Here is a 26,464-nt window from a genome sequence, read left to right as displayed (position 1 = left end):
TATCATTTTTCAAAACTTTTATATAAAATAAGTGAACTTTTTTAAATTTTACATGTAACTTATTAAAAGTGGGGCTAAAACTCATGCGAGCCTTACCTTGGTTCCGCCTTTGATAATTTCACTCTTGCAACATAGAAAATGTGTATAAAAAATTTAGTTATACATTATTTTAGTAGAGACCTAAAAAGGTACAACAAGTGGAGCCGGGTGTGTATTTTAGCAGGGAGTCGTAATCCTTTCGTTCAATCGGAATAAGCTAAGTTGGATTTGGTTAAAACCCAAATGCATGACCCGATCCGGATCCAAATGGAAAACCCAAAGTATTTATACGCAGCGCAGCAGGAAACAGGGTTTGGTAAGATGATGGCACCGTTTGGATAGATGGTATTTGCGTAATTCCTCGATTAACCAAGTCGATTTGCAATCCCAATCTTTGCCTCAACTAGGACGGTGTCATTTCCCCCCAGGGCGCTTCCTCTTTCCCGCTCCAGACCGAACCGCGGCAATCTAACGCTTCTCTTCCGGCGGGGACCGGAATCCGATCACTGCAATCTCCGTTTGGTCTAAAATTTCTGAGGCAGCGGACGCTTGGGTTTCGTCTCGTTGCTTCCTCTAGAGGGAATCCGGCTTCCTCGGTTTCTTCGTTTCCTCTGCTTTTCTTCTTTCTCCCCATTTTTGATACTTGCTCATGAGGGGCTAGGGTTTTGAACGCCTCAAGGTTTTCTTTGTGTCATGGGAATGTCTTCACTCTCTGTCGAGTGCAAATTCGTAACCGAGGACTGCATACGCGAGTGGAAGGTGGGCAGTAATGGGTTCCGATTGGCGGGCCCCGTCCCCGCCACCAGGTTCATCTACGAGCTCTGCTGGGCCATGGTGCGAACCTCATTTTTTATGTCTCTTTTATTGTCATTTCGGCTTTTTACATGTGATTATGGTTCTGTATGTTTGCTAATTGGTTTTGGGTGATTGTAGGTCCGCGGGGACTTGCCGATGCAGAGGTGTAAGCCGGTTCTTGACTCGGTCGAGTTTTTGGAGAAGACATCGAAAGAGGAAGTGGGCTCTATTTTTGCAGATATCGTAGCCCACATGGGCCAAGATGTAAGTGCGTCCTTCTGCATTCCTTTGTTAGTCATTGATTCTCTCGGCGATAGTTCCGCGTTATGTTAAATTTGATCTCATTCACTCCGTTCAGGTTCAGCTTATTGTGTTACTTCACTATTTAACATGCTTGGTCGTATGTATTGGTTTAATCAGTATCAAGCTGGTGTTTGCTGGGGTCGGGAGCCGACCGAGTGTTCTTGACGCATCGGTTGAATTCATCATGCATCTGTCTGTCTGATGGCTTTGTAATGCCTGGAAACAAGAGCTTTCATGGTTTCGGAAAACTTGCACCTTTTCATGCAATCTGATTTCTCTGTTCGAACAATCAAGGGACTTTTACTGGAAGCAACAGATGAGTAGGCACTTGAAAGGAAATATCTTAACCTATTATGAAGGGCAACTTATTAATGCAGTAAATAGTTAATGAAACTCTCCTTGGTCATCATGTCCCTAAGTAATGCAAAAAGTATTTATGATTTATATGAACCATTTTGATTAGCCATAGTCATCAAACCTGAGCGTATGCATGGTTTGGCTTGAAATCATCTTTGTATATTCTAAGAGCTTTTAATGGTATTATCCATTAGCAATAACTTGGCGCTTATCCTTACATGAATTTGTTATCTGAAGAAATCCTACCTGAAAAATCTATTTCTTCCTTCTCTATTTATAGCTCCTATGCTTGCTCATATGGTTTTGTTGGCAAAATTGTTACGGCCAGTCTTTTAAACAAATCGTCTTGGAATATCATATAGCCTATTTATGCTGCCATGACCGCAATCACCAGTAACTGAGAAGGATATGAGAATGGCAGAAAGCAAGTTTAGCATTTGAAAAATATTATATATTGCATCAGGGATGGGGTGTGAATTATGAAGCAAATTGGATGCCAGGAAATCAAATTTTCTGGTAACTATGGTGATAAATATGGGAAAGTCATGGACATTGATACCTTAACAGTTAACACCATATTCATGGATTACGAGGAAGTAAAGAATAGAATGAAATCAATGAGGTTTGGTCCTACTAGGAAATTGAGTAAGGAGTAGATCCTTGTGGGATTTCCTAGAACAAAAGTTAGAAGTTTCCCTTAATTGGTATAAAGAGGAACCATTTTTTCTTTGTTGGAGGGGGCGGGGAGGATCTTATAGGACCCTATCTCAAATTTTCTTTTGCTAGGCCCATAGCTAAGAAACATACTTTATTACAAATTACAGTTACAAGTTTCATTCTAATATGAAATCCAATCCCAGAAATAGAGCAGCCCACTTTTTTTTTTTTTTTTTTTTTACTACCCAAGACTTCAATACATTTAGAAAAGAAATATCTACCAGAGCTACTGCTATCACAGAACAATTAGCTGATCTGGATTTACAAATTATTACGTATCAATTGATTTATATGACAAACATCCATGTCTTTGCCTGGAAAGCTCAACTTCCAAAAAGGTGCTTGCATTTCCTTCCAAAAAGCCCCTTCATATCCTTTTTGTCTCGATGGAGTATGAGATTTATGCTTAACAGGCATGAAATTTAGAGGAAACATTAAAAATAGATAGAAATAACCTCTACAAACTAGAGCAAATTTGAGGATAATCTTGTGCATGTAGAATTATTTTACAAGTACGTGATATAAAAGAAAAAGGTTTTCACTTTAAGCAAAGATGGGTACTGTATATCATGCAATTTTGGGATTCAAAAGATGTCATGTTTGCTTATTTGTACCATTCCTTTTATTAATTTTATTTTTAGTCTCCTTGATGTTTTTGCTTTTTTCCTCCAACATAGTAAGTGAGATAACTTTCAGCGTTAGGTTCTTTTGGCTTCAACATAGTGCATGAATTTCTGCATTGGCTGGATATAGGAGGACAATTGTTTCCGTTATTTGTGAACTATCTTGCTCATGTTTGAAGTAAACATTGCAGCTTACAATGCTGGGAGAGTACCGTGTTCGACTTGTCAAGATGGTAAATCTCTTGCATTTGCTTTACTTCTTAACTTCTGTAGAGTTTGACTCTCATTTCTTTTGTATCCTATTTTATAAAATTTTGGTTTGGTGCATTATTTCAATGTCGTTGGTTGTAGGGAGCATTTTCTTTCTCCCATTGAGAGGATGTCATTAAGTTGTAAATTGTTGTTTCAGTGGTTGAAATTTGAACATGACTCCTTTTATTATTGGGATTTGCTTCATTGGTGTATCAGTGTGCTTTGCAAGGTTAAGATATTTTAATAGTAAACCCGCCATAGCAATTTTCTCTTAGTTCATGACTTGTTTCTCTTAAATACCTAGTTTGTGATGAATCATCTTGCTGTCTGTAGTCTCTGTTAGATACCCAAATGTTACTCGATGTTTAGTTCTTTGTATCATATCCAATTGCTCAATCAAGCAATAATGGCTATGGGGGTGTAGCATCATCCTTTCCATGGTCAATAGGACATGAATCCAAGGATGTAAAGAATGTGGATCTGATTATAGTTATAGGTTTTAATTTTTAAACTTATCATGATGAATGTCGAATGTGAAAGCAGAACTTAGGCGATTTATTTGGCATGGTTCCATGATACACTTACATGCAATTTTTTTTTCTGGTACAAACACTTCTTTTAGTTTTCTATATCTGCACACTTTATAGAATGAAACAGTAACTGTTTTGAACATGATACAAATTTTTACTTGAATGCTTAACAAAACACTGGTCTATTTATATTTATCTTGATGTTGGAAGTTTTTTATATTGGTTTCTTGGTGATGCAAAGGTCCTTTGTGACATGGGGAAGATGGTTGAGATTATTAGACATGTTTAACAAGAGCCTATGTTGATATTTCATGGATGCTTATGTAGTAGGGAAAAATTATGTTGAGGTATTAGAGATATTTAAGATGGCTTATCTTCATAGTCCATGAATATCAGGATTCAGTATCTAGTATAAAATATTTCATGTCTGGTCCATTCTTGTTAGCTTCTTTTTTTAATTTTTCAATGTTCATCACATTCATTTTCCTGATTGACAGGCAAAATGGCTGGTGGAATCGGCTACTGTTCCTTTAAGACTTTTCCAAGAACGCTGTGAGGTGCTCATAATATGCTTGGATTACCAATTTACCATGTGATTTTGGAATATGTGGACACTTTATCATGGTCAATATTCATTGTCATCTCTTTCACTGATACCCACTTGTTTCTATGGTGATTGGTGGCTTGGCAAATCTCCTATGCTGCAGGAAGAATTCTTGTGGGAGTCTGAAATGATTAAGATCAAGGCACAGGATCTCAAGTCTAAAGAGGTATATAGACTATAGAGTCTCATTTTCATTATGTTACTATGGGATTTCATTATTCTTAGTGGCTATTTTGAAGAGCAAGCAAGCATCAAAATGATGGACCATGGTTAAAGACATATTTGTATCAGTAAAAGTCTATAACCTTCTGCATACTCTAATCATTTTGTAAAAATACCCTGCATATCCCTGAAGTGCACATTTTTGGTTGATAGCTTGCTCCATTTGCTTGTCTGTTGCTTCAGATAGCTTGTTTTTGATTGGTAGGTCTTGCATGTCCAAAGCTATTCAATTTGTTGGGCTAGTTAACTTCGTGATGCTAAAGGAAGGAATATCCAACATCAGTCAATGTAAATGTGTTAAATGAACCTATGTATTATATATATATATTTTTCTTGGCAGGATAGGCCTGTTTGCTCGGGCTTTGTTCTCAAGTAACTCAAGCAGTAGTTTGTAATTGCAGAACAAATTTGTGGCTTATTTGGGAAACTTTTTCTGTCGAGAAGATGTAGACAAGAAGAACAGATTTGTTGCAGAGTTGCATGAACAAGTTATTCTATTCTTAAAATTTAGGCAGTATATACACAATTCCATGTACTAATCTTTCTGAGCTGAACTCATCTTGATGAGCTGATTTTTGCTAGACTGCTTGATCTGCAAACAGATCAAATTGGAGCTGTTCTACACATGCGATTCTGGGTTCGTTTTCAGTTGTTGTCTCTCTCAGGAGCATCATAATAATGTATTTGACTGGATGATCCTGATGGATTCCTGATTGAACCCTTCCTTGGTAGCAGGTTGCTTATCAAGCACAGAAATGTAGATTGAAAGTACTAAACACGTGTCATGACTGATGGAGAAAGGAAGGTGCAGATTAATCTGCGTGATAAGAGGAAGAAAAAAAAGGAATAAAACTAATATAGAAAATTATAGTTATGAGGTGTACGTCTTCACCAACAATTTACTGTTGGGGCTCTGTGTGGCTGTTTTGCTGTCTAGGGTGTTAACCGTTGGTAAAATGCTGTGTAAATAGCTATCCTTGTGCTTGTGACTTTGTTCACACATTTATTATTCTGCTTCAACGTTTGTTTAGAGTCCAAGAAATTTTGATTGCATTTATTTCTTACTCTTATTCATTCTTTTATCTTACTTTTTCGTGCAGGTTAGGGTAAATACTCGTCTTCTTTATCAGCAAACAAAGTTCAACCTTCTTAGGGAAGAAAGTGAAGGATATGCCAAGCTGGTAATCCTCTAAATTTCGATGGCTTTTTTCATGCTTGTTCATTTTTCTGTAAAAGCTAGATCCATAGCATGAACTGTTAAACATGTAATCCACAGTCCATTATCATGCCTTTTTTTTGGGTTCACAACTTGAGGTGTTAAATAGTTTTCTAGCTTTGTTAGTTCCTAAGAATCCACACAACACACACACATATGCAATTTTTTTGTGCTAACCTATTCTGGGGAACTACAGAAGGTAATTCAAACTCTTTGCACGAAGCACTCTAGTCTTTCATCTTAAATTCTTTGCTGTTTCATATTTTCCAAATTTACATTCTTTATCCTTTTCTCTTCCTCACTGAAGATCAACTGAGTCATGGCTGGTTGAGACTGTATGTAATACAAGGATAAGAGGTTGTCATAAACTCTTAGATTGTGCTGCTATGACTTCCTTGCTTAGGAGAATACTTTCATTTTCCTTTGTTGCCTGGTTGCACATATTTATTTTGATTTTAATGTTTTGGATTTATTTTGTTTCTTTTAGATTCATGCCTGTCACTCATCATTTAGTTGCATGTTTTTGTAGGTTACTCTTCTGTCTCAGGTTGACCCCAAAGCTTGTACACAGAATACATCTAATACAGTGATCAGCATTATCAAGGTTTTGTCTTGCCCTTGGTTTTATCCTAAAGATTGATATCCTTTATGCATGTTGAAGTTGGTGATTGATCTCTATCTTATTTACTGCAGTCACTGATTGGACATTTTGATCTGGATCCAAATCGTGTGTTTGATATAGTAAGTACCACTTAATTTTTTATGAATTGTTTCCTAGTGTTTTTTGTTTCTAAATTTGTGTTATATTCTGTTATTCTTGATGTTATATCTTCAATTTGCAGATGCTTTTTCAGTTTATTTTATAGGTTGTTTTCTCTGTTTTTATCGCCTAATTTGAGATTACTATTGATGTGGCCCTTGTATGGCAACAGGTATTAGAGTGTTTCGAGCTTCAACCAGACAATGATATTTTCTTTCATCTAATACCTATTTTTCCCAAGGTGGTATACCTTATACATGCTTGTGATGTCACCTTATCAGCATGATCTGTTTGTTTCAACTATGGTTTGGATGGTTGAGGCGCTTTACGAACTCCATGTTTTTTGCTGTCCAGTCGCATGCTTCTCAAATCCTGGGGTTTAAATTCCAATACTATCAGCGGATGGAAGTTGGTCATAATGTGCCTCATGGACTTTACAGGCTGACTGCGTTGCTGGTCAAGTCCAATTTTATTGATCTTGATAGCATGTGAGTATTGCTTCAATTTTTTTGTAATGTTTTTTTGTTTTGTTTCTTTTGCTGCTATTACTATATTTTTATCTGGTTTTTCAATTCTATGATGCATGTTAATGTCTCGTGTGCGTGTCTAATTTTGTATAATAATTTCATATTTTTTTTTTCAGTTTGCTTATATTATTGAACTCTTCTTGTGCATGTCCTAACTTTCCTTTCCTTATTTTAGCTTCTTTTAATGTTTCCTCTCATTTGGAGTTTCACACAAGACTTGTCCTAGGAAGTCAATCCATATCATGCACAGCAGCAGTCTAACTTATGACTATCACATTGGCTATGGTAATGCTTCTTTGGGTTCATGTTGGATGTCCACAATCAAGCTGTAATCCACCAGGCAGTTCTTATCGTTTAGTTCCCAGCCTTTGCCAAATATTTTCACATTGTAGAAGTGACAGTGCAATGAATGAAGTTGGCCCTCATCTGTTTCATCTATACTTGCTGTAGAGCTGTTGATTTGAGAACATGCTGTTACTGCATGGTGCGAAGGGTTCTTAAATACATTTGGCTTGTGAATTTGGTACTGGAGTATTTAGGTCTGCACTCCACATGTATTTTGATGTGTGGGAGTTAAAGTTTTGAAGCTTTTAACACTCTTGGGGGTACATAATCCTGATGGACTACCATCGCTTTGCTGACTCAAATGTGAAAGGCATCCATAACTTTGGATAATGTATATATCTGGATTGCAGATAATTGTTTAGAGTCTGTACTGGAATTTCACTATGAATGGGCGTTGGGAATGGTTCTGCATAATTTTGTGAATGTTTGATGAGGCCATCTGCTTGGACGTTAGTGCTTGATAGTTGATGCTTATCTTGACTACCTGGTTGAGAAGTCAGAAGATAGAACTTTAAGTGCTTAATGGCCGGGTCAATCACGCTTTGGTGAATGGATTCCTTCTTCGGCATTGGACCATTTATTGGAAATAACAAATATACAGAAAATTATGTTGGCAAGTGCCTACTGATTTTGCATATGATAGCAAATAGCTTTTTGGGGGAAGAAGGGACTGGCTTTTTCTTGGCCATATGTTTGAGAGCACACTTCCGTTTGGGCTTATGAGTTGAAGCCTTCTTGGGCAGTTTCTCTGTGTTCCCCCTTCTATGTCCCCTTCCTTTTGGGTATGCTATCATGGACATTATGGTATATGAGGGGTTATTGGTCCTTCCTGTGGCTTGTCATACCTTCAATAATATTGTATAAGGGTTGGAGCATAATTGCAGTCCTTGTAGAAGCTTTTCATCATAATCAGTTGTTAAGCTGGAAGGATTAGATCTGCACCATTGTCGCAATCAAATTCGTGATTCTAGCTTAAAGTAGGGCAAAGTCATGGAGCTTTACAGAATTTTCAATTTCAGCGCTTTTCAATATGTTCCTGGAAATGAAGGCAAGTGATATGTTCTTCCTATGGATTTGTCTTTGGCTTTGTGGATCCATAAGCATTGTTACCTATCTTGTGCTCTTCTCTAATTGTACACTGTTCATCGAACAGACTGGTGCCAGCTGTAACACTATCTTGGGATTCTCATGTGATCGAAGGGTTTATTGGTAGAGAATATTGAAACTTAGTGAAAGGGTCTGAGAATTTAGTTATTCCTAAAATCTACTCTTCTGCATGGGAGTTATAACTTGCTTGAAGAAGTGGTGAACTTTATTCGGCAATAAGCATACCTTGGTCATGCAAAAAATCTCAAGAATGTGATCCTTATGTTTAAAAATGGTGTCCTCCTGTCTTCTGTTTATGTCTCTTCTTCTTTGAAACTTCCCTTATTTTCAATATTGTGATGCCATGCTTCTTAGTATCATAGTCTGACAGTCCCTTTTCTGTTTGCTATTAGTTTCGGTGTTCAAAAGGTCAAGTTGAAACCTTTATATATTTCTCTGAGTATAAATTATGTAGTGTGCATTGCGGTTTCATTGTTGTTATCGTATATCTTTCTTCAGAATATTGGAATCTTGGGATTGTGTAATGTGGCTTCTTGGTAGCACAGGCTGAACTGGACCTGCTAAGCAGTCTTATCATTACCATAGTGCATGGTGGATGTTTAGGTAATTGCTGTAGTCTGCTGGGTAGAGTTGCACCTTGATTTGATATGGATGATATATAGAGAAGACATAAGAAAATTCCTTGAAATTAAGCAATGTACAAGATGGTAGCCTTTAGACTCTCAGAGCTATAAGGTTGTGGGATTGTAACCAATCTAACTGTGAGGCCCTATGGTGCTTCATGCTCTTACCTGCATTTACCTTACTGACTTATTGTACTGAAAGTCTGAGACCATTGGGGTGGACATTATCTTGTTTGTTGGATCTAAGGACCTAATGTTAGATCAATCATGTGGGTATATTTCACATTTTTGTTTTCTTCATTAGAAAGTTTTATTATGTCAAAGATAAAGTTAATTCTGGGATGGTGAAAAATTAATTGCTGGTTATTTCTCAAGACCATTAAAGACATTCTTGCTTGGCTTTTGGGAATGAGAAGCACATATCTGCAAGCTGGATACATTTTCTTTGAGTGGCAATCTTCTCCTGGAGGTATTTTCATTGACATGGGCCAGGGCCATATACCAAACCTATCTTTACTACATTTTTTTGTTGGTGAACCTTGTGTGCTTGGCTTGCTAGCAACTGAGGAAGGTGGCTTAGACCTCCTGTGGCTTAACTGTGATGGCAGTCATCAATGCAATTGTGATTTTATGATATTATAGGCTGGTTGGTGGTCATAAGAATCTATGATTTTAGGCAGTTAGACTAGGGATACGAGGGAAAAAATATCACTGTACTCCCTATTGTTTCTTCTTTTTGTGTAGCATTGTGTCTCCCTGTTTGTTTTCTTCCTTTGATGTTCAAGTTATAAATGTGGTAGTGATTTTCTGGGATTTTTAAAATCTTTAGCTTTATGAAACTTCTTTACCAAAAACAGGCCAGAGAGTGTACCTTTGGTTGCAACTGGAAGAAGGGCTTGGCCAGGTTATCACTTTCTATTGTACCATGCTGATTTGTTATTTGGTGGTTATTACAAGGTTCATGTAATAGACAGCATGCAGTTTGGAAGCTTTTGTGTTATTGCCTATTGGATGAATTTACTCCACATATGTGTCAAAGTTTTAGTCTCTTTTTTTTAGGTTGTGAATTTGTAGCATCTCAAAAAGGGAGTTCTTATTTTCAGATATGCTCATTTGTTGCCAAAGGACGAGGAAGCATTTGAGCTTTATGAGGCCTTCTCAGCAAAAAGGTTTGAAGAGGTATAGGATCTTCAAGAATCTCCTTATTGAATATGGAAGTCTGGAGTATTAAAATATTAGCTCTTGCTCCCAAGTTTGCACTTCAGAGTTCTGTAACTTCAATTCTTCCTCCCATTGTTGAATTTGACACCAAGAGTACCCTTCTCAGTGTGAGGACCAACTGCCACATCCATTCCACATATACTCTAGCACAGTTATTTTATTTATTGAACACAATGCAGCCCCAAATGCAATGAATGAATGGGCTATGCGTGGGAATGTTGTGGCTTTGGGTATCTTGCTTAATCATGGAATGTACTCCTTTGGAATTGTTATTCTTTATAAATTATTTTTTTCTATATATATTTCCACATGGCTTTCTTGGTAATTTTTGTTTCACTATTACCCGTTCTTTTGAAATTTGCAGGCAAATAAAATTGGAAAAATTAATCTTGCTGCCATTGGAAAGGACTTGATGGAAGATGAGAAACAAGGGGACGTGTCAATAGACCTTTATTCTGCCCTTGATATGGAAAATGAATCTGTTGAAGAGCGTTCTTCTGAGCTTGTGAAAAACCAGAGCCTGGGTCTGCTTAACGGGTTTCTTTCGGTGGATGATTGGTATGCCTTTTTTGCTTGAATACTTCTCATTTTGTGAATGATAACCGCAGCTTGGTTCATATAATGGAGGATAATCAAAAGTAGTTTTCTTTTCTGCTGTTGCATAAAAAGCCTGTAAATCTTACAAATGACAGCCTTTATTGTGGAACCTATACTCATTGATTTGAGTTCATGCACAAGTGATTGTCATCAAATCAAATGAATCTAGACAGATGTTTGTTCCATAGTTTATGTTGTCTAGTTCTAAGAAGCAGACTGTTTGTGATGCTGCAGAATTATCATTTTCAGTACATAAACATCCTTGCGCATGAAAAAGTAACCATAGCTCATCTCATGTAATTGATAAGAGAAATTTCTGTATGAGAGTTTAAGGCCGAGAAATAAGATTTGCTTTTTTTGACTCAGCTTAGGAGCTTGTTCATTCTCATATAAGACTCTTCGAGTTACCAGGCAGAGCAAAAAAAGAGGTGGTTAACACTGCTTGGTTGGTGTCTCTCTTGTTATGTGCTCTTGTGTACACATGCATAATGTATTGATTTAAGTACCATATATTAGTTTCAACTTTCAAGCATTTGATTATAATATGGGGTTGGAAATAGATGATTTGAGCCCTCAAAAGGTGCCATAAATGTCATGGAACTTAACAATCACTGTCATCAAGGAAGCTCTTCCTTTTTCCAAAAAAGTCTGATGATACATTGATTAGTTGAGTAGGGCCATCTATTGATCGGTCCATTGGGAGTTACAAAACGGTTCGATGAGCATTTACAATTTCCTTGTTCCCAAACCTACACATTTACAATTACTACAGAGAAAATCTCATTGTGTCCTGAGGATGCTTTGGCACTGGATTAATAGGCTCAAGCATTGACTATATGGGCTTTACAAAGTTGAACAGTGTCCTTTTTATAGTGAGACAAAGTCTTTACTTCGTTAGCATCTATATATGTGCATTGCTGTCTAGCATGACTTGGTCCATGTTCCTGAAACATTTTGTTTAACATTCTTAATGCTTGATGCACTATGACCAGTGTAGAATGCATACCTTGAAACTGGAAGCCATAATACAATTCCTTGTTTCTTGATTTCAAATCTTCTGTACCCAATGAAGACTCGATTGAACATTCTTTGCAGCTAGCTTTGCACCCTTCACTTATCCAAGTATTCTGTGTGAGTCTATGTTCAAATATTATTCACGAATTTTGATTCGTTGCCCAATGTTGACTAAGATATAAGGCTCTCTCTGTGAGAGGGTTCACAGGGTTGTTTTACATAATGCTACTTTTTGTACATATTCTTTGTAGTCTGTCATTCATTCCTTCGTTGTTAAGTCTGGATATGTCTTATTCGTCCATAAAAACTAATTTTTGTTTTTTGCCATGACTCACTTTCCATTTTAGATAATCACTCTCTTTGTCTTCTGCAGGTATCATGCAAAAATACTCTTCGATCGTCTTGCTGCTATCAATCCTGTTGCTCATCCCCAGATTTGTGATGGCTTACTCAGGTACAACTGTACAAGCTTAAAGTGTTTGAGCTTACCTTGAGCACTGGTTTAACTTCATTATCCTTTAGTCTTTTTCTTCACTTTCTTCTGATGGTTGTGAGTTTACCTGGTGGTGGGAATGTCTTCCTGATGGTAAATGTCATAATGTTACGAAAAACTGTAAGGTTCGTGACATGACCTCCTTAGAATAAATGGCCATTATGGGGTCTGTGTAGACTGTTGTGCAGATAGAATATTCATTTTCTTATTTTTTAATAATAAGAATAGTTTAAAAATGGCTCACACTCCAATATATATTGGTCAAAAGCCCTGTTGGTTGTCTTATCAGGGTGATATCCTATTTAAATTTTGCAACATTGGACCATTCAAATTAAGAAGTAACATGGAGACAATGCATGTGGTTAAGATGGACACCTGAAAGTTATGGGATAAGAGGAAATTTGGAATAGAGAAAATCAGGAATATACATCTAAGGACTAATCTGGGGCAATCGATGAAGATAAATATTATACAATATTCCTTAAGATGGTTTAGGCGTATTGTGCAGAGGCCTACTACTGCAACAATGATAGATGTTAACATGATGCAGTTAGAAGGTATGAGAAAAAAGGAAAGCCTATTGAGGATGTGGAAGGAAGTAAGGAGTGGTGATGTCAAGGGTAAAGTAACTGAAGCCAAGGATAAGGCATGATGGTGATGATGATGCAACTGAAAATTGAATAGCAATGTTATTTCATGTTGTATAATTGTCGTTGATGTCATTATTTTCTGTCTTCTAATGAATATCCCTCCATCTCTTGTTTTGACTAGAACTATTGAGAAGTCTATCTCTTCTGCTTATGATCTCATCCGCCAAGCACATCTTCAAAGCCTTGGGCAACCATGTGCTGCTGTTACTGATACAAAGGAAACATCTACTTTCTCCATGCATAAGAATTTTTGTCTTGAATTTCCAAGAGAAGTCTTTCAGATGCTTTATTGTGTGGGACCGTATCTCTACCGGGACACTTTACTTCTGCAGAAGGTAGAGCTGTTTTTTATGTTTATACTGCATCGCTCTTACCATTACCTCACACTGCATCTGCATAAGATTTATGTTGGCTTCGTTGTTCACTGTGGAGCAGTTGACATGTTTATCTTTAAATGGCAGGTGTGTAGAGTTTTGAGAAGATATTATCAGTCTGCCCAGGAACTTCACGATATTAGTGCTGGAGGGGCTATGGAGATCAATGGTGGTGAACGTGACCCTCGCTTGCAGCTAAAAGAAGCTGGACTGAGGGTTGAGGAGTCACTGGGGACATGCTTGCTTCCTTCTTTGCAGTTAATACCCGCAAATCCTGCTGTTGGACAAGAAATTTGGGAACTGATGAGTCTTCTTCCTTATGAGGTGGTTGCTCTTTCTCTCTCTCTCTCTCTATCTCCTCCTCTACCTTGTGTGTGTGTGAGTGCATGTGCATGGTTTCCATGTACTGCAGAATGCTAACAAGTTAAATAATATTTTGATTAGGTCCGCTACCGTTTATATGGAGAGTGGGAAAGAGATGATGAAAAAAATCCTATGGTTTTTGCAGCAAGGCAAACTGCAAAGGTTTGCTAGCATATGCCTTCATATTGCCTATCACGATCAGATTTTTGTTTTGTTTTGTTTCTATCATCCCAAGCTTTCCTAATACGTGTCATCTTGTCTGAAAGTGGTGTTTGGTGCCTTCCTTTAATTATGCAGCTGGACACCCGGAGGATCTTGAAACGACTTGCAAAGGAAAACCTAAAGCAGCTTGGTCGTATGGTTGCCAAGCTAGCTCATGCTAATCCAATGACTGTACTTCGGACGATTGTTCATCAGGTGCTTTCTTCATTATACAGCAGGATGCTTGATGTGTTTGATCGCAGTTGCTTCTTCATTTTGAACTAACCTTTGTAGATATAATTACTTCTACAGATTGAAGCCTACAGAGATATGATTGCACCTGTCGTCGATGCTTTCAAGTATTTAACACAGGTGAACCTTTAATATAAACTGTGACTATTATGCTTAGTTCATTCTTACAAGCATTTGTGAAACATGATTGTGTTTTGCAGCTCGAATATGATATGTTGGAATATGTTGTCATTGAACGTTTGGCACAAGGGGGGCGTGAGAAGATAAAGGACGATGGGCTTAATTTGTCAGATTGGCTTCAATCACTAGCATCATTTTGGGGTCATCTGTATGTACTCTTCCTCCCAGTATGACTCATTTATGCATGCTCATCTGCATGTGCATCCACATAGAAGGGAAAGAAAACAAATTGTGCCTTCTGTCTGTCTATTAACTTAATTTTCCAGCCTTTATTAATAAATCATAAGGAACGTTTTTTGTTTTTATTTGTAGTGCATACTATATTAAACAAAAAAAAAAAAGCTGCCTCAACTTATTGATGTGGATATACGTTTTTGAATATTTTATTTGTGATATAATATGTGGCTGATAAGTAGAGAGATTCACACAAGATCAAAGAAGATAGTATTCTTTATAGCTCTATTTGTTCTCTCTCTCTCCCCCCCCCACCCACCCAAAAAAAAAAAAAAAAAAAAAAACCCATACACACAGTCTTAAGATTAGTCTGCTTCCTAAATGATTGAATTTTTGGCACCATAGTTCTCTTGGATCTTTCTTTAGGTGACTATGCAACTGTCATGCATATGATATGCAGATGTAAGAAATATCCCTCAATGGAATTGCGAGGACTTTTTCAGTATCTTGTCAATCAATTAAAGAAAGGCAATGGCATTGAGCTTATCCTCTTGCAGGTGCTTTTGGAGTTTTAACGAAAGTGTTGCATTCTTTTCATTTTAATACTTAAAAAAGGGATTTTGAACACAAATAACTACTCAGGAATTGATTCAACAAATGGCAAATGTGCAATATACGGAAAACATGACTGAGGAGCAATTAGATGCTATGGGTGGAGGTGAAACTCTTCGATTTCAGGCTACTTCCTTTGGCATCACACGGAACAACAAGGTCTTCTGTCTCTCTCTCTCTTCTGTTGCTTTGCTTTCTAGTTTAAAACTTTAAATATGTCTCTTGGTGTGTATTATTGTCTACATTAACAATTTTTTCTGAGAAGCTTCCAAGTTGGTGACATCCAGACTTTTCCTTTGGGGCTTTTCTCCTCAAAGGTTATAAGTTATAATGTGCAGGCCTTTTTGAATTTTGCATTCTAGTGATGCAAATTCGTTCCAGTGATTCTATTTTTGGGGTTGAGTTTTATAACTACATTTTATGAATATATTTTTTCTCTGGCTAGGCCCTGGATGATGCCTAGGCCAGTATTCCTAGCTGCTAGGTCTCAACTAGCCTTTTTTGTTTACCTTGGTTGGTATAAGTATAACTTGAATGCAGACGATGAAGTTCCACGGTTTGCTATTCATGGGTGTGGAATGCTATATTCTTCTTTGATGCTTTTCATGCGTTTGAGTAGATTTTTTACTTCTTTGTTATGTGTTGCATTGACGGTCCTGCTAATGTATTTGTGTATATAACTATATCGGGACCACTTCTTTTCAAAAAATTCCATGCTAATTCCTGACAATCAATTGCATCCAAATTATTTATAGTTCGTAGGTTACAATTGTTAACAACCAGTTGGTCCCAAATCCTAATGATTCAAATATTTTTTCTGGTATATTTTTGTTCAGAAAATGACTGGAAGCATGTAGTATATTGTAGTTAAAAGCACACGTAAACTCCTCCAGGTTCCATTGGTAGCCTAAATGCCAAGGCTGAGGCACCGAGGTGGTCCCCCATCCACCCCCTAAAAAAAAAAATTAACTTTTTCCTTTTTTCTTCTTCTATCCTCTAGTATATTGATTGAGGCGAAATTTTCAAGAGACCTCCTTGTTGACATTTTCTCCCCTTTTAACTTCCCCCATTTCTTCTTTTCTGTTGAATGGACTGCCTAGGCAGTAGGCACCGATGGGCACCACCTAGGCCATTTTTCGGTCTCTACCTTCTTGGCCTCCCTAGCACTTTTAAGTTGTAACTATATACCAGCTAGATACCACATAGGCCTTGATTTTAACTATGTACCAACTGCACGTCACGTAGTCCATTTATAAGCTCTACCTTCCAGGCCTGACGAGACCTTTTAACTGTGTAGACATTAGATAGTTCGTGGAACTTTTAGATATCAATTCTTGTCTTGTGATTTGAAGATTGCGTTGATTTCCTCTGTAGTTCCTTTCTGGACACTGGCTATTGGCTAGCTCCTTTTTTATGTGCAATTGCGCATCATCCTAGGCATAGGCTCGCTTTTTTCTCAGAATATAATAGAATAATGAAAATTGCTTTGATTTTGTAATTATTCAACCCATGGGTTCCTAGGTGTTCATATTTTTTTTTATTTCTCTTTATCGGAAATTGTTATGTGAAATTGCTTCTCCTATACTGTTGATAGAATTGGTTCCCTTCATTGCACTGGCATTAGCAATCCATTAGATTTTCCTCAAGTTCCTGTCAGAAGCTGGAGACAAACCAAAGCCATGTTGCATTTCAATAACATATTCCTTTTGGCTACTTGATTTCTCAAATGATGCCGTACAGATATGCCTGCATTTTGCAATTAAATCTCAAATCTTTTTTGGCTTTGGCGTTTGCATTTGAACCTGCACTCATTGAGAGAAGTAGGAAAAAGATTGGGGGCTCCCTTACTGCATGAATTCCAATGATGGAAATTGTTGGTTAACTTCTTATCTGCACGACTCTTTAAAAAATCAGGAGCATGTCTGCATGAGTCAAAGTGGCTCTGGGTTCCATATATACGCCTGCAGGTGTGTGAGTTTACATTCATATATATGTATATGTCATGCCTTGTTCTTCAATATACAGCTGGAAGGGGAAAAGCCGCTTTGACATTCTCTGCTTTTACAAAATACTCGCTATGGAATTTAAATGAGGACACCTGCTATCCTGACATTGCATCTGCTTTTAATGGTGAACATAACAGCGTAATCTCTTTGTCTTTCTCTAGGTGTTGACTCGTTCAACAAACAGGCTAAGAGATGCCTTATTGCCCAAGGATGAGCCGAAGTTGGCAATCCCTCTTTTATTGCTCATAGCGCAACATCGATCCATGTAATATGCTAACCAGTGTTATATTTGGTGCAGTTTGTTTTATTTTTTATTTTTTATTAAATAACTAATAGCTATAGCAACATGCGTTCTTCAGGGTTGTTATTAATGCAGATGCACAGTACATTAAGATGCTTAGTGAGCAGTTTGATAGATGCCATGGGTCACTTCTCCAGTATGTAGAGTTTCTTTCAAGTGCTGTAACACCAAGTACAGCTTATGCTCAGCTGATTCCCACATTAGATGATCTTGTTCATAAATATCACTTGGACCCTGAGGTATTTTTTTGTCTGTTTCATTTACAACTCTACATGAATGCTATCTCTTATTTGTCAGCCCTTTACCGTCTAATCATGTTATGATGTATTGAGGTTGCTCCACCCACTGCAATCGCTAACAACTTCTGGTGAACTTTGTCTTTCTATGTTTGTGTTCTTGTCCTCCCCATGCTTACACCCTCTTGATAGGTGTATTCTAACTTCTGGCCTGCACTTTGTAGGTCGCTTTTTTGATATACCGGCCTGTGATGAGGCTCTTCAAGTATTGGAGGGGTTCCGACATCTTTTGGCCTTGTGATGTCATCAAAGAAACAATTTCAGACAAGGATTCAGAAGTATCTGCAACTTCTGATGACATGGTGCTGGATCTTGGATCATCTCACAAGTGTCTAACGTAATGTTCTTAAGAAGATGTTTTTTATTATTACTCCATGATCATATTCTATGGCATTATGATTGTCAGTGTTTCCGATATTTTCCATGTCTAAGAATCATCAAATCTCGATTCACGAGTATTCTAATTCTGAATTGCTTTGTATTCCTTTTTAAAGCAGGTGGACTGACTTGCTCAATACCGTTCGATCTATGTTGCCTGTAAAAGCATGGAATAGCTTGTCACCAGATTTATATGTGACCTTCTGGGGTCTTACACTTTATGATCTGTATGTTCCGAAGCATCGTTATGAGTCTGAGATTGCCAAGCAGCATGCTTCTTTGAAGGCTCTTGAGGAACTTGCTGACAATTCAAGTTCAGCTATCACAAAGAGAAAGAAAGAAAAGGAACGAGTCCAAGAGATATTAGATAGATTGACTAATGAATACCGTAAGCATGAGGAACATGTAGCATCTGTGCATAGGCGACTCTCCCATGAGAAGGATATATGGCTTACTTCATGTCCTGATACTTTGAAGATTAACATGGAGTTTCTTCAGCGCTGTATATTCCCTCGTTGTACTTTCAGCATGCCTGATGCTGTCTACTGCGCCTTCTTTGTGCGTGAGCTGCACTCTCTTGGTACCCCATTCTTTAACACTGTTAATCACATTGATGTTCTCATATGCAAAACACTGCAACCAATGATCTGTTGCTGCACTGAGTATGAGGCCGGCAGGTTGGGTAGATTTTTGTACGAAACACTAAAGATGGCCTATTATTGGAAGGTAATGGTTCTTATTTGTTTTTGCTGGCACTTGTGCTCTTGCTTCAGCATTTATTTCTGATACTGGTGTCGTTGTGAATTGTTTCGTAGGCTTTTCATTTTCCTTTTCCTGGTTGTTTTCAGGTTGCTCAAACATTTGTTTCCAGTATTGGTTCATTGTAAAATCTCTTGCTCATTTTCAGTTTTTTTGGTTTTTTTTTTTTTACAGAGCAGTGACATCATTTATGAAAGGGAGTGTGGAAATATGCCAGGTTTTGCTGTCTATTACAGAGATCCAAATAGTCAGCGTGTCACATATAGCCAATTTATTCGGGTACAGTTTACCTTGGGTTAGTTATTGAGGAATTTAATGTACTGTATACTGTTCATACACAAGTCTATTATGTTTAAAATACTATTCACTGTTGTTCCTGTCTCTATTGTTTGTTGGTTTTGTTAATCAAGAGGGAAAGAGAGCTCTAGACAACCATGTGGACAAATAAAAAAAGAATAAAAATTTTGTGGTAGGGTGTGAAGATAAGGTACATCTCTGTTCAGCACTATTCACATATAGGCAAGTAAATATATGCTGAGCAGTGACATTTTCTTGACTTTATGAATTGTTAAAGGAACTTTACATATATAATCCCACAAAGGGAAAGGACTTCTGAGAGAAGATGCAGGTTGCTTACTGTATAGAACTTTGTTATTGTGATGGATCCTTTCAAATGTTCTGTCATAGTTGTGGATGTTGATAACCATGATTAAGAACCTTGAAGTATTGTGCTTTTTCGAGGTTTTGGGGTGTTATTAGATGCCTGGAAAGTTTAGATTCTAGAAGGATGAAATCGAGGAACTAGATTGTGTCAGTCATGGTTGAGAATTAACATTCTTTCCTTTTCTTTTTCCCAGAATAGAGTCTTCTCTGGTCACACCGACCAAAACCTGGATAAACCACATTGTGTGGTAGGATATGACTAATTCAGAGTCAGTAGGTTAAAGTATGCATTATGCAGCAAGGTTAGCTTAGTTTTGTATTCCACTAGCTTAACCTCTTATTGGATCATTCCTGCAAGACTTAATAATGATCAGAGACAATATACCTATTATTCTTCTTTCTTTTGTGGCAATAATTGCAATATAATATAAGACAGAAACCAAAAGAAACAAAAGGGAAGCAACATTGTGGAAAATTTCACTTTGATGAAAATTTTTTCATGATATTACAATTCAATTCAGGCAAAGGTTATTTTTGTTACTACTATTGCATTCATGGAAATTGTAGATTATATTCTATGTTTTTTTTTGGGCACCCTTCGCATTTCTGTTATCATTCCAATGATGATATTACCGGGTCCCTCAGATCCATTGGAAATTTTTTGTTTTTTTTTTTTTCCTGATGTAAATGTTTTCCCCTGCCTGACACGTTTCGTTGGAAACTCCATGTAAGATCATTTTAAGCATCTTGATTTCAAGTATCCTATTTTCATATCAGGTACATTGGAAGTGGAGTGGAAGAATCACACGGCTTCTCATCCAGTGCTTGGAGTCAACTGAATATATGGAGATCCGTAATGCTTTGATAATTTTGACAAAAATATCAAGTGTATTCCCTGTTACAAAAAAAAGTGGAATCAATCTTGAAAAGCGGGTGAGATTGATAATCATCTCTCTTTCTGTCTCTTCCTCTCTCTTACATGCACATATACAAACATGCATGCACATACACATATAGCAACCATCTCCTTGTGAACGGCCTTGGAAGTTGTGGAGTCAAAATAAACTTGTTAAAGGTCAGATTGTCTTCATAATGTGTCTGTCTAAACCACATGTTTTAGTGATTGAACACTAAATATATAACCAAAAAATGTTCGTATTCCTGGCTATTTGGTTCATCCATGGCACGTTGCTGAATAACTTTTGTTGTACACCATCTTAAGAAGCTTGCTTGCCGAGATTTTATTTTTTGCTTAGTGCGCATCCATAACTGTGTTTGTCACTTATTATCCAAAATGAATTCCTTAGCCTGAATAATTTCGATGAGAATCTTTATTTTAGTTTGATATGGACCTTTCATACGTTGTGTTTATATATATATATATATATATATATATATATATATATATATATATATATATATATATATATATATATCTTGTATAGCTTGCATGAAACGTGATTCCCAGTATGATCCTAGTCATGTTGTTGTTGCAGGTGGCAAAAATTAAAGGGGATGAACGGGAAGACCTCAAGGTCTTGGCTACAGGTGTAGCTGCAGCTTTGGCTGCAAGAAAGGTGATTTTATTGGGGCATTTCTGTTGTAAGAATAGGAAGTTCATTTGACTTCTTTTCTTATTTAATCTATTATTTTAGTCTTCCCATGCAGCATGAATTTATTCTGTCAAATTACTGATTTTTTCATGGTGCGTGCAGACCTCGTGGGTTTCAGAAGAAGAATTTGGGATGGGATTTGTTGATCTGAAGCCTGCAGCATCACCAGCTAAACATTTGGTTACCAATGCATTACCTGCTGGGAGCACATCTGTCCTTTTAAGCTCTCAGAATGAAACTGCTGGGGCCAGAAATATTTCCTCTGCATCTCAAGCCCCTGATATATCAAATCCTTCCAAGGAGCAGGTGCTACTTCTGAAACCTGTGGATGGCAAGCTTGAAAGGTCTGAAAGTGTCACACTGGCAAAGCATGACGTTGCACAAATTAAAACAAGAAGCAACGCTTTGATGGGGAACACAAGTAATGTGGATCCTCGAGTTACTGCTTCGTCTACTGCTTCACAAACTACAGCACACAAAGCATCTAGTTTGCTGAAGAATTCAGAAGATATTGCTAAAGGCCCCATGTTGGACGAATCTACGGGAAAAGTCTTATCAAAAGCTCCTGTGGAGTTTGAGGTGGTCCTCCTATTCCCTGAATTTTACCTTGTTCCTTTGGAAAGTCTGGATTCACATTCTTCGCAATTCCCTTTTTAACTATGCAGAATTCTGTTTCAGGCAGCTAGTTGCTGCGGCAGAAAACTATGATGTCTGTTGGAATAAAATAAGTTTTAACATGTCTAGTTTGATGAGTGGAGGATGACAGATATTTCTTATTTCTTAAACGATAAAGAAAATAAGTTCAGAGTACCTTGATGTGCACAAAATTATATAAAATAAAAAAAGTGATGCCTGCAGCATCAGCAGTATTGATTCAAAAGGTTGAACCTATCAAAATTGCAAGGAAAAATAAGTTAACATAACTAAAAGAAACTATTGTGTGCTCTTCACTAGGTATTTTTGGATACAGCCTGCGCACTTGATGGAGAACTAATACAAGGTTAAAACTAGTATTTCCTGTGCATCCTGTAAGTTTAAAGTTTAAACGGGTCTTCTTTGTACATTTAATGAGTTATGACTTATTTTAGTCCACATGCTAACATATTGAATTATGTTTACATTTTTCACAATGGTCATCTGATCCTTGCCCTAGGATACATTTCTACTATATAAGAAACATGTTTCAACCCCCTCTCTGAGCTCTTTTTTTTTTGTGAATTTTAAATAATTATTGCATGTCTTTATACATGATGAACTATTAGTAAGCAAACAGCTCTTAGGCTTTAAAGATAAGAGGCCTTCTGGTCCATTTTTGAAAAGGAATAGGAAAAGACAGTCTGAATTTAAATAAGGTTGGAGTATGGAGATGACATTATAGGAGAAGCCTTTGACCCTGAATGTGTAGCTTACCATGCGGTAAGTAAATACATGAAATAAGCACGTGGGGGCCATTAATTTTCTTGGTAATACATAATTGCTCATTATCTTTTCAGTGTTCTTGAGGAAATATTATAGCTGGGGCATCTAATGGTTACAAAGTGAACTATTTGGACATTCTTGCTGATTGTTTAATGTGTCAAATCTGTGTGTGATTTATACAACGAATGAGTAAAGTACAGCATATTATTTTATTTGAGGTTAACGGTTATGATTTATTTTTACATGAGTTGATAGTATGATTTGCTGAATGTACATCTTTTAATTTTTGTTTCATGTCAATGGTGCAAAATTCGGTTGTGTATAGGAATATTCAGAGATACTAGAGTCACTTATATAAAATAATGGAACAGAAGTCGAGCTCATTAGGCATGAGCCATTCTGCTTCAGTTGCTACATTGCCGTTTTGCTTCAGTTGCTACATTGCCGTTTTGCTTCAGTTGCTGCATTGGCATGCAACAGAATATTCTTTTCTGGGTTACTTTTGCTTCAGTTGCTACATTGGCATGCAACAGAAATATTCTTTTCTGGGTTACATTTTGCTTTTAACCTTTTCTTGCTTGCTTTCCAGTCGAGATCTCAGATGAAGCGTATGGCTCAAGGTGTCACAAAGCAGGCAAAGCAAGACTCAGTGAAAGATGATACAAAATCTGGAAGATCTGCCAGTCGGGTGGCCACTCCATTGTCTTCAGCTGGTGAAAGGGAGCCCTCAGGTTTCACATCAGAGGTTATACAGGGTGGGGCGATTCATGCATCTGTAGCAGCTGCTACTAATGGTGGCAATATCCCTGGAACTATAGCTACTAAAACTTCAACTATATCAAGTAGAACGAGTTCAGATATACATGCTAATATTCCAGCTGTAATCAGATCTACAGAACTGAGAAATTCAGTTGGAAGTGAGGTTAATGAAGCTGACATTCATGACCCGTCAAGGTCTTCTACCAGATCCTCAGTTTCCCCACTTCGTTATGAGAGTGGTTCTGCTACAAGAAATGTAGATAAGCAACAGAGACGACCTACTTCTGTAGAAGAAGCTGAAAGGTTGAATAAACGAAGAAAGGGAGAGAGTGAAGTGAAGGATGGAGAGAACCTGGATGTTCGACACTCTGACAGGGAAAGATCTGTGGACCAGAGATTAGCTGACAAACTACACACTGGAGACCATGAAAAAATAAGTAATGATGAGCACAATGCAAATAGAGCGATGGAGAAACTTATTGATAGACCAAAAGAGAAAGTTAATGATAGATTAGATAGAGACCACCGTGAACGCCCTGATAAATCTCGTGGTGATTCTAAGGACAGATCTACTGAAAGGTATGGACGGGAAAAGTCAGTTGATAGAATACAGGAGAGAGGAGCTGAAAGAAGTGTTGATCGCACGTTTGACAAAATTAAAGATGAGCACAGCAAAGATGATCGCAATAAACTACGGTATGTGGAAACATCTGCTGAAAAATCTCATGCTGAAGATCGTTATCATGGGCAAAGCTTGCCACCACCCCCACCACTACCTCCAAATGTTGTTCCACAGTCAGTTTCCATTAGTAGAAGGGAGGAGGAGTCTGACAGGAGGGCTGGAAATGCTAGATACATGCAGAGGCTGTCCCCAAGACATGAAGACAAAGAAAGGAGACGTTCAGAGGAGAACTTGATTGCTTCATTGGATGATGCTAAGCGCAGAAGGGAGGAGGATATGAAAGAGCGGAAGCGTGACGACCGAGACATTCTCTCAGTAAAGGTATGCCATTTTAAATAATTGTACATTATATTGATCGGCAACAGAAAAAAAATCTGGACAAATAAAGTGCGTTACATAGCCAGCTAGCTATAGAATTGTAAATAATTTTTTTCTATCCGTTTGGTTAAGGTTGTTATTGGAAGTGTGTTGGATCTTCAAACTGTTGGGACTTTATTGCTAAACAAATGACATCCCACTGTTCATCCTTTGTTTATACTCCCTTTCTTGAATCAAACTGCTTGCTGCCGATATGTGGCTTTTTTTTTCATGACTGCAGTTTGTCTATTGACGTATGACTTTAGATATAGTTACTATCTTTCACATATTTGGTCTTATTCATTCAAGTTCCTCCCAAAATGTCATGTTTCTTATTGGACTTCAAATGTATTCTCCTTCTTCCAGAACTATGGTACTTATGATAACTTAAGAAATTATGATATTATTTTGGTCCATTGTTGATATTGTATTAGTACTTTATGGCTTGATCAGGTGGTTGTAACACGTATAGGACCTGATCTTGGAGCCTTGTTCAGTTGACATATTTTTCCTTGAAACTACAGGAGGTTATATTTCTAAAGCAACCGTTAGTGGGTAGACTATGTAGGTTTGGAACTGAGAAGATTAATCTAGGAAGCTTAAAATGCTTGTGGAAGATAATGAATGACCATCCACATTCTTTATTTGGTCTTGCAATCTGTTGATGCCAAAAGTTTGTTGCTTTTAGAGGTGGTTATGATCAGTCTCGACCACTTCTCTCTTTCATTCAGTGTCAGGATGTATCTCTACTAGTTTTGTATTTATTCAACTGTCTAAGTTTGTGTTACATGCATTGTTATACATTCAGGCGGAGGACAGAGAGAGGGACAAAGGCAGCATGATGAAAGAGGATATTGATGCTGCAGTGGCTTCGAAAAGGCGTCGGCTCAAAAGAGAACACCTTCCTTCAGAGGCTGGTGGTGATTATTTACTGGCTACTGCTCCTCCACTTGCATCAGGGATGTCACAATCATATGACAGTAGAAATGACCGCAAGGGAGCCATATTGCAACGGGCACCATACGGCCTCGAGGATCAGATGCCAAGGATGCACACTAAAGAAGCTGCAGGCAAGGTTGGCCGGCGTGACAATGAACCGTATCCTTGAAAATTACTCTCTTATCTTTGCAGTTGTTTTCTCCTTCCAAATCAAATTAATATCTCCAGATGGTACTTCTAAAAGGAATAAGAAAAGTTAGTTCCACGGTACTTCCTGGAATGGCCGAAGCGTGCATTAATTACTGTCTAACTCAGTTTGTAAAGTTTCTCCATAATGCTTAATAAAGGCCTTAACGAGTTTGACTCAGAACATATGATCGTGACTGGGAGGATGAGAAACGGCAGAGAGCTGAACCAAAACGTAGGCATCGAAAATAATGTCTACCGGTGGGTGATGTTTTTCCAGATTTGCTGAAACTATTTGTACTACAGAAACCAACACTTGGCAGATGCAAAGCTCATGTCCTTGTGGTTATTATGTCAGTTGCCTGTCGTCCCTCTTGGTGAAGATCAATCAGAAGAAGCTCTAATCCCGACAAGCCCCAAATGGGCAGATCGAGCACACTATCTGATGTCATCGGGCAGCATGGACTTCTGACTTGATCAAAATTAATCATCGAGCAGGACGAAGTTTTGAATGGATCAAAATTTTGATGTACTTTGTGATGCTAAATTTACGAGGTCTGGTGCTTTGCCAGCCAACTGGGTTTTTTTCTCATTATTGTATATATCATTGTGCCCTTAGGGCTAGCGGCAGCATGGATGCATGATTGCTAATGTCTGCCTCTTGAAAGCTTTCTGCCTGGTGGTGGCTGCCAAGAGTCTCTAGTCCTATTTTCCATCCGGGTGGGGACGCATGCCCGTTCTTATTGTACCCTATGCTCCTGTTCCGTCTCACGACTGACCTCATCCGTCTCCCTTTTCTTAGATTGAGTATTCTTTTTGTAACTTGCATGCCTGTGATGGCCGGCATTCTATTCGGTGGTTATAAATTGTTGATGATCGGGAAAGGTGCGGGGTCCTCAACCGAACTACACTGTTACATGACTAGATAAATCAGTTGCATAAAGGTTTCGCTCTC

At 37.7% G+C, this 26,464-nt stretch overlaps 1 protein-coding gene across 4 annotated transcripts; it reads left to right on the top strand.

The window, feature by feature from the left end:
* Positions 1-378: 378 nt before the first annotated feature.
* On the top strand, positions 379-26,464 carry LOC116258868 (THO complex subunit 2). 4 transcript variants are annotated; one of them, XM_031636301.2, is made up of 33 exons: positions 379-873; positions 973-1,098; positions 3,026-3,067; positions 4,114-4,173; positions 4,324-4,386; positions 5,543-5,623; positions 6,188-6,262; positions 6,352-6,399; positions 6,591-6,659; positions 6,773-6,906; positions 10,124-10,199; positions 10,606-10,799; positions 12,226-12,306; positions 13,117-13,330; positions 13,457-13,693; positions 13,814-13,894; positions 14,030-14,149; positions 14,246-14,305; positions 14,386-14,513; positions 15,000-15,096; positions 15,182-15,310; positions 17,319-17,422; positions 17,517-17,697; positions 17,919-18,091; positions 18,249-18,858; positions 19,066-19,170; positions 20,332-20,487; positions 21,051-21,131; positions 21,270-21,746; positions 23,176-24,348; positions 25,193-25,482; positions 25,692-25,770; positions 25,868-26,464. In XM_031636301.2, the coding sequence occupies exons 1-32, from the start codon at positions 733-735 to the stop codon at positions 25,759-25,761; spliced, it is 5,676 nt and encodes a 1,891-aa protein (XP_031492161.1). In that variant the 5' UTR covers positions 379-732; the 3' UTR covers positions 25,762-25,770; positions 25,868-26,464. The 4 variants fall into 4 exon arrangements, with proteins under 4 accessions (XP_031492161.1, XP_031492162.1, XP_031492160.1 ...); XM_031636302.2 differs by having other exon boundaries at positions 18,252-18,858; positions 25,692-26,464; XM_031636300.2 differs by having other exon boundaries at positions 25,692-26,464.

The sequence above is a fragment of the Nymphaea colorata genome, chromosome 8, assembly GCF_008831285.2.
Source record: "Nymphaea colorata isolate Beijing-Zhang1983 chromosome 8, ASM883128v2, whole genome shotgun sequence".
Lineage (NCBI taxonomy): Eukaryota > Viridiplantae > Streptophyta > Magnoliopsida > Nymphaeales > Nymphaeaceae > Nymphaea > Nymphaea colorata.
The sequence above is the reverse complement of the archived record's forward strand: the minus strand, read 5'-3'. Positions and strand labels throughout refer to the sequence as shown.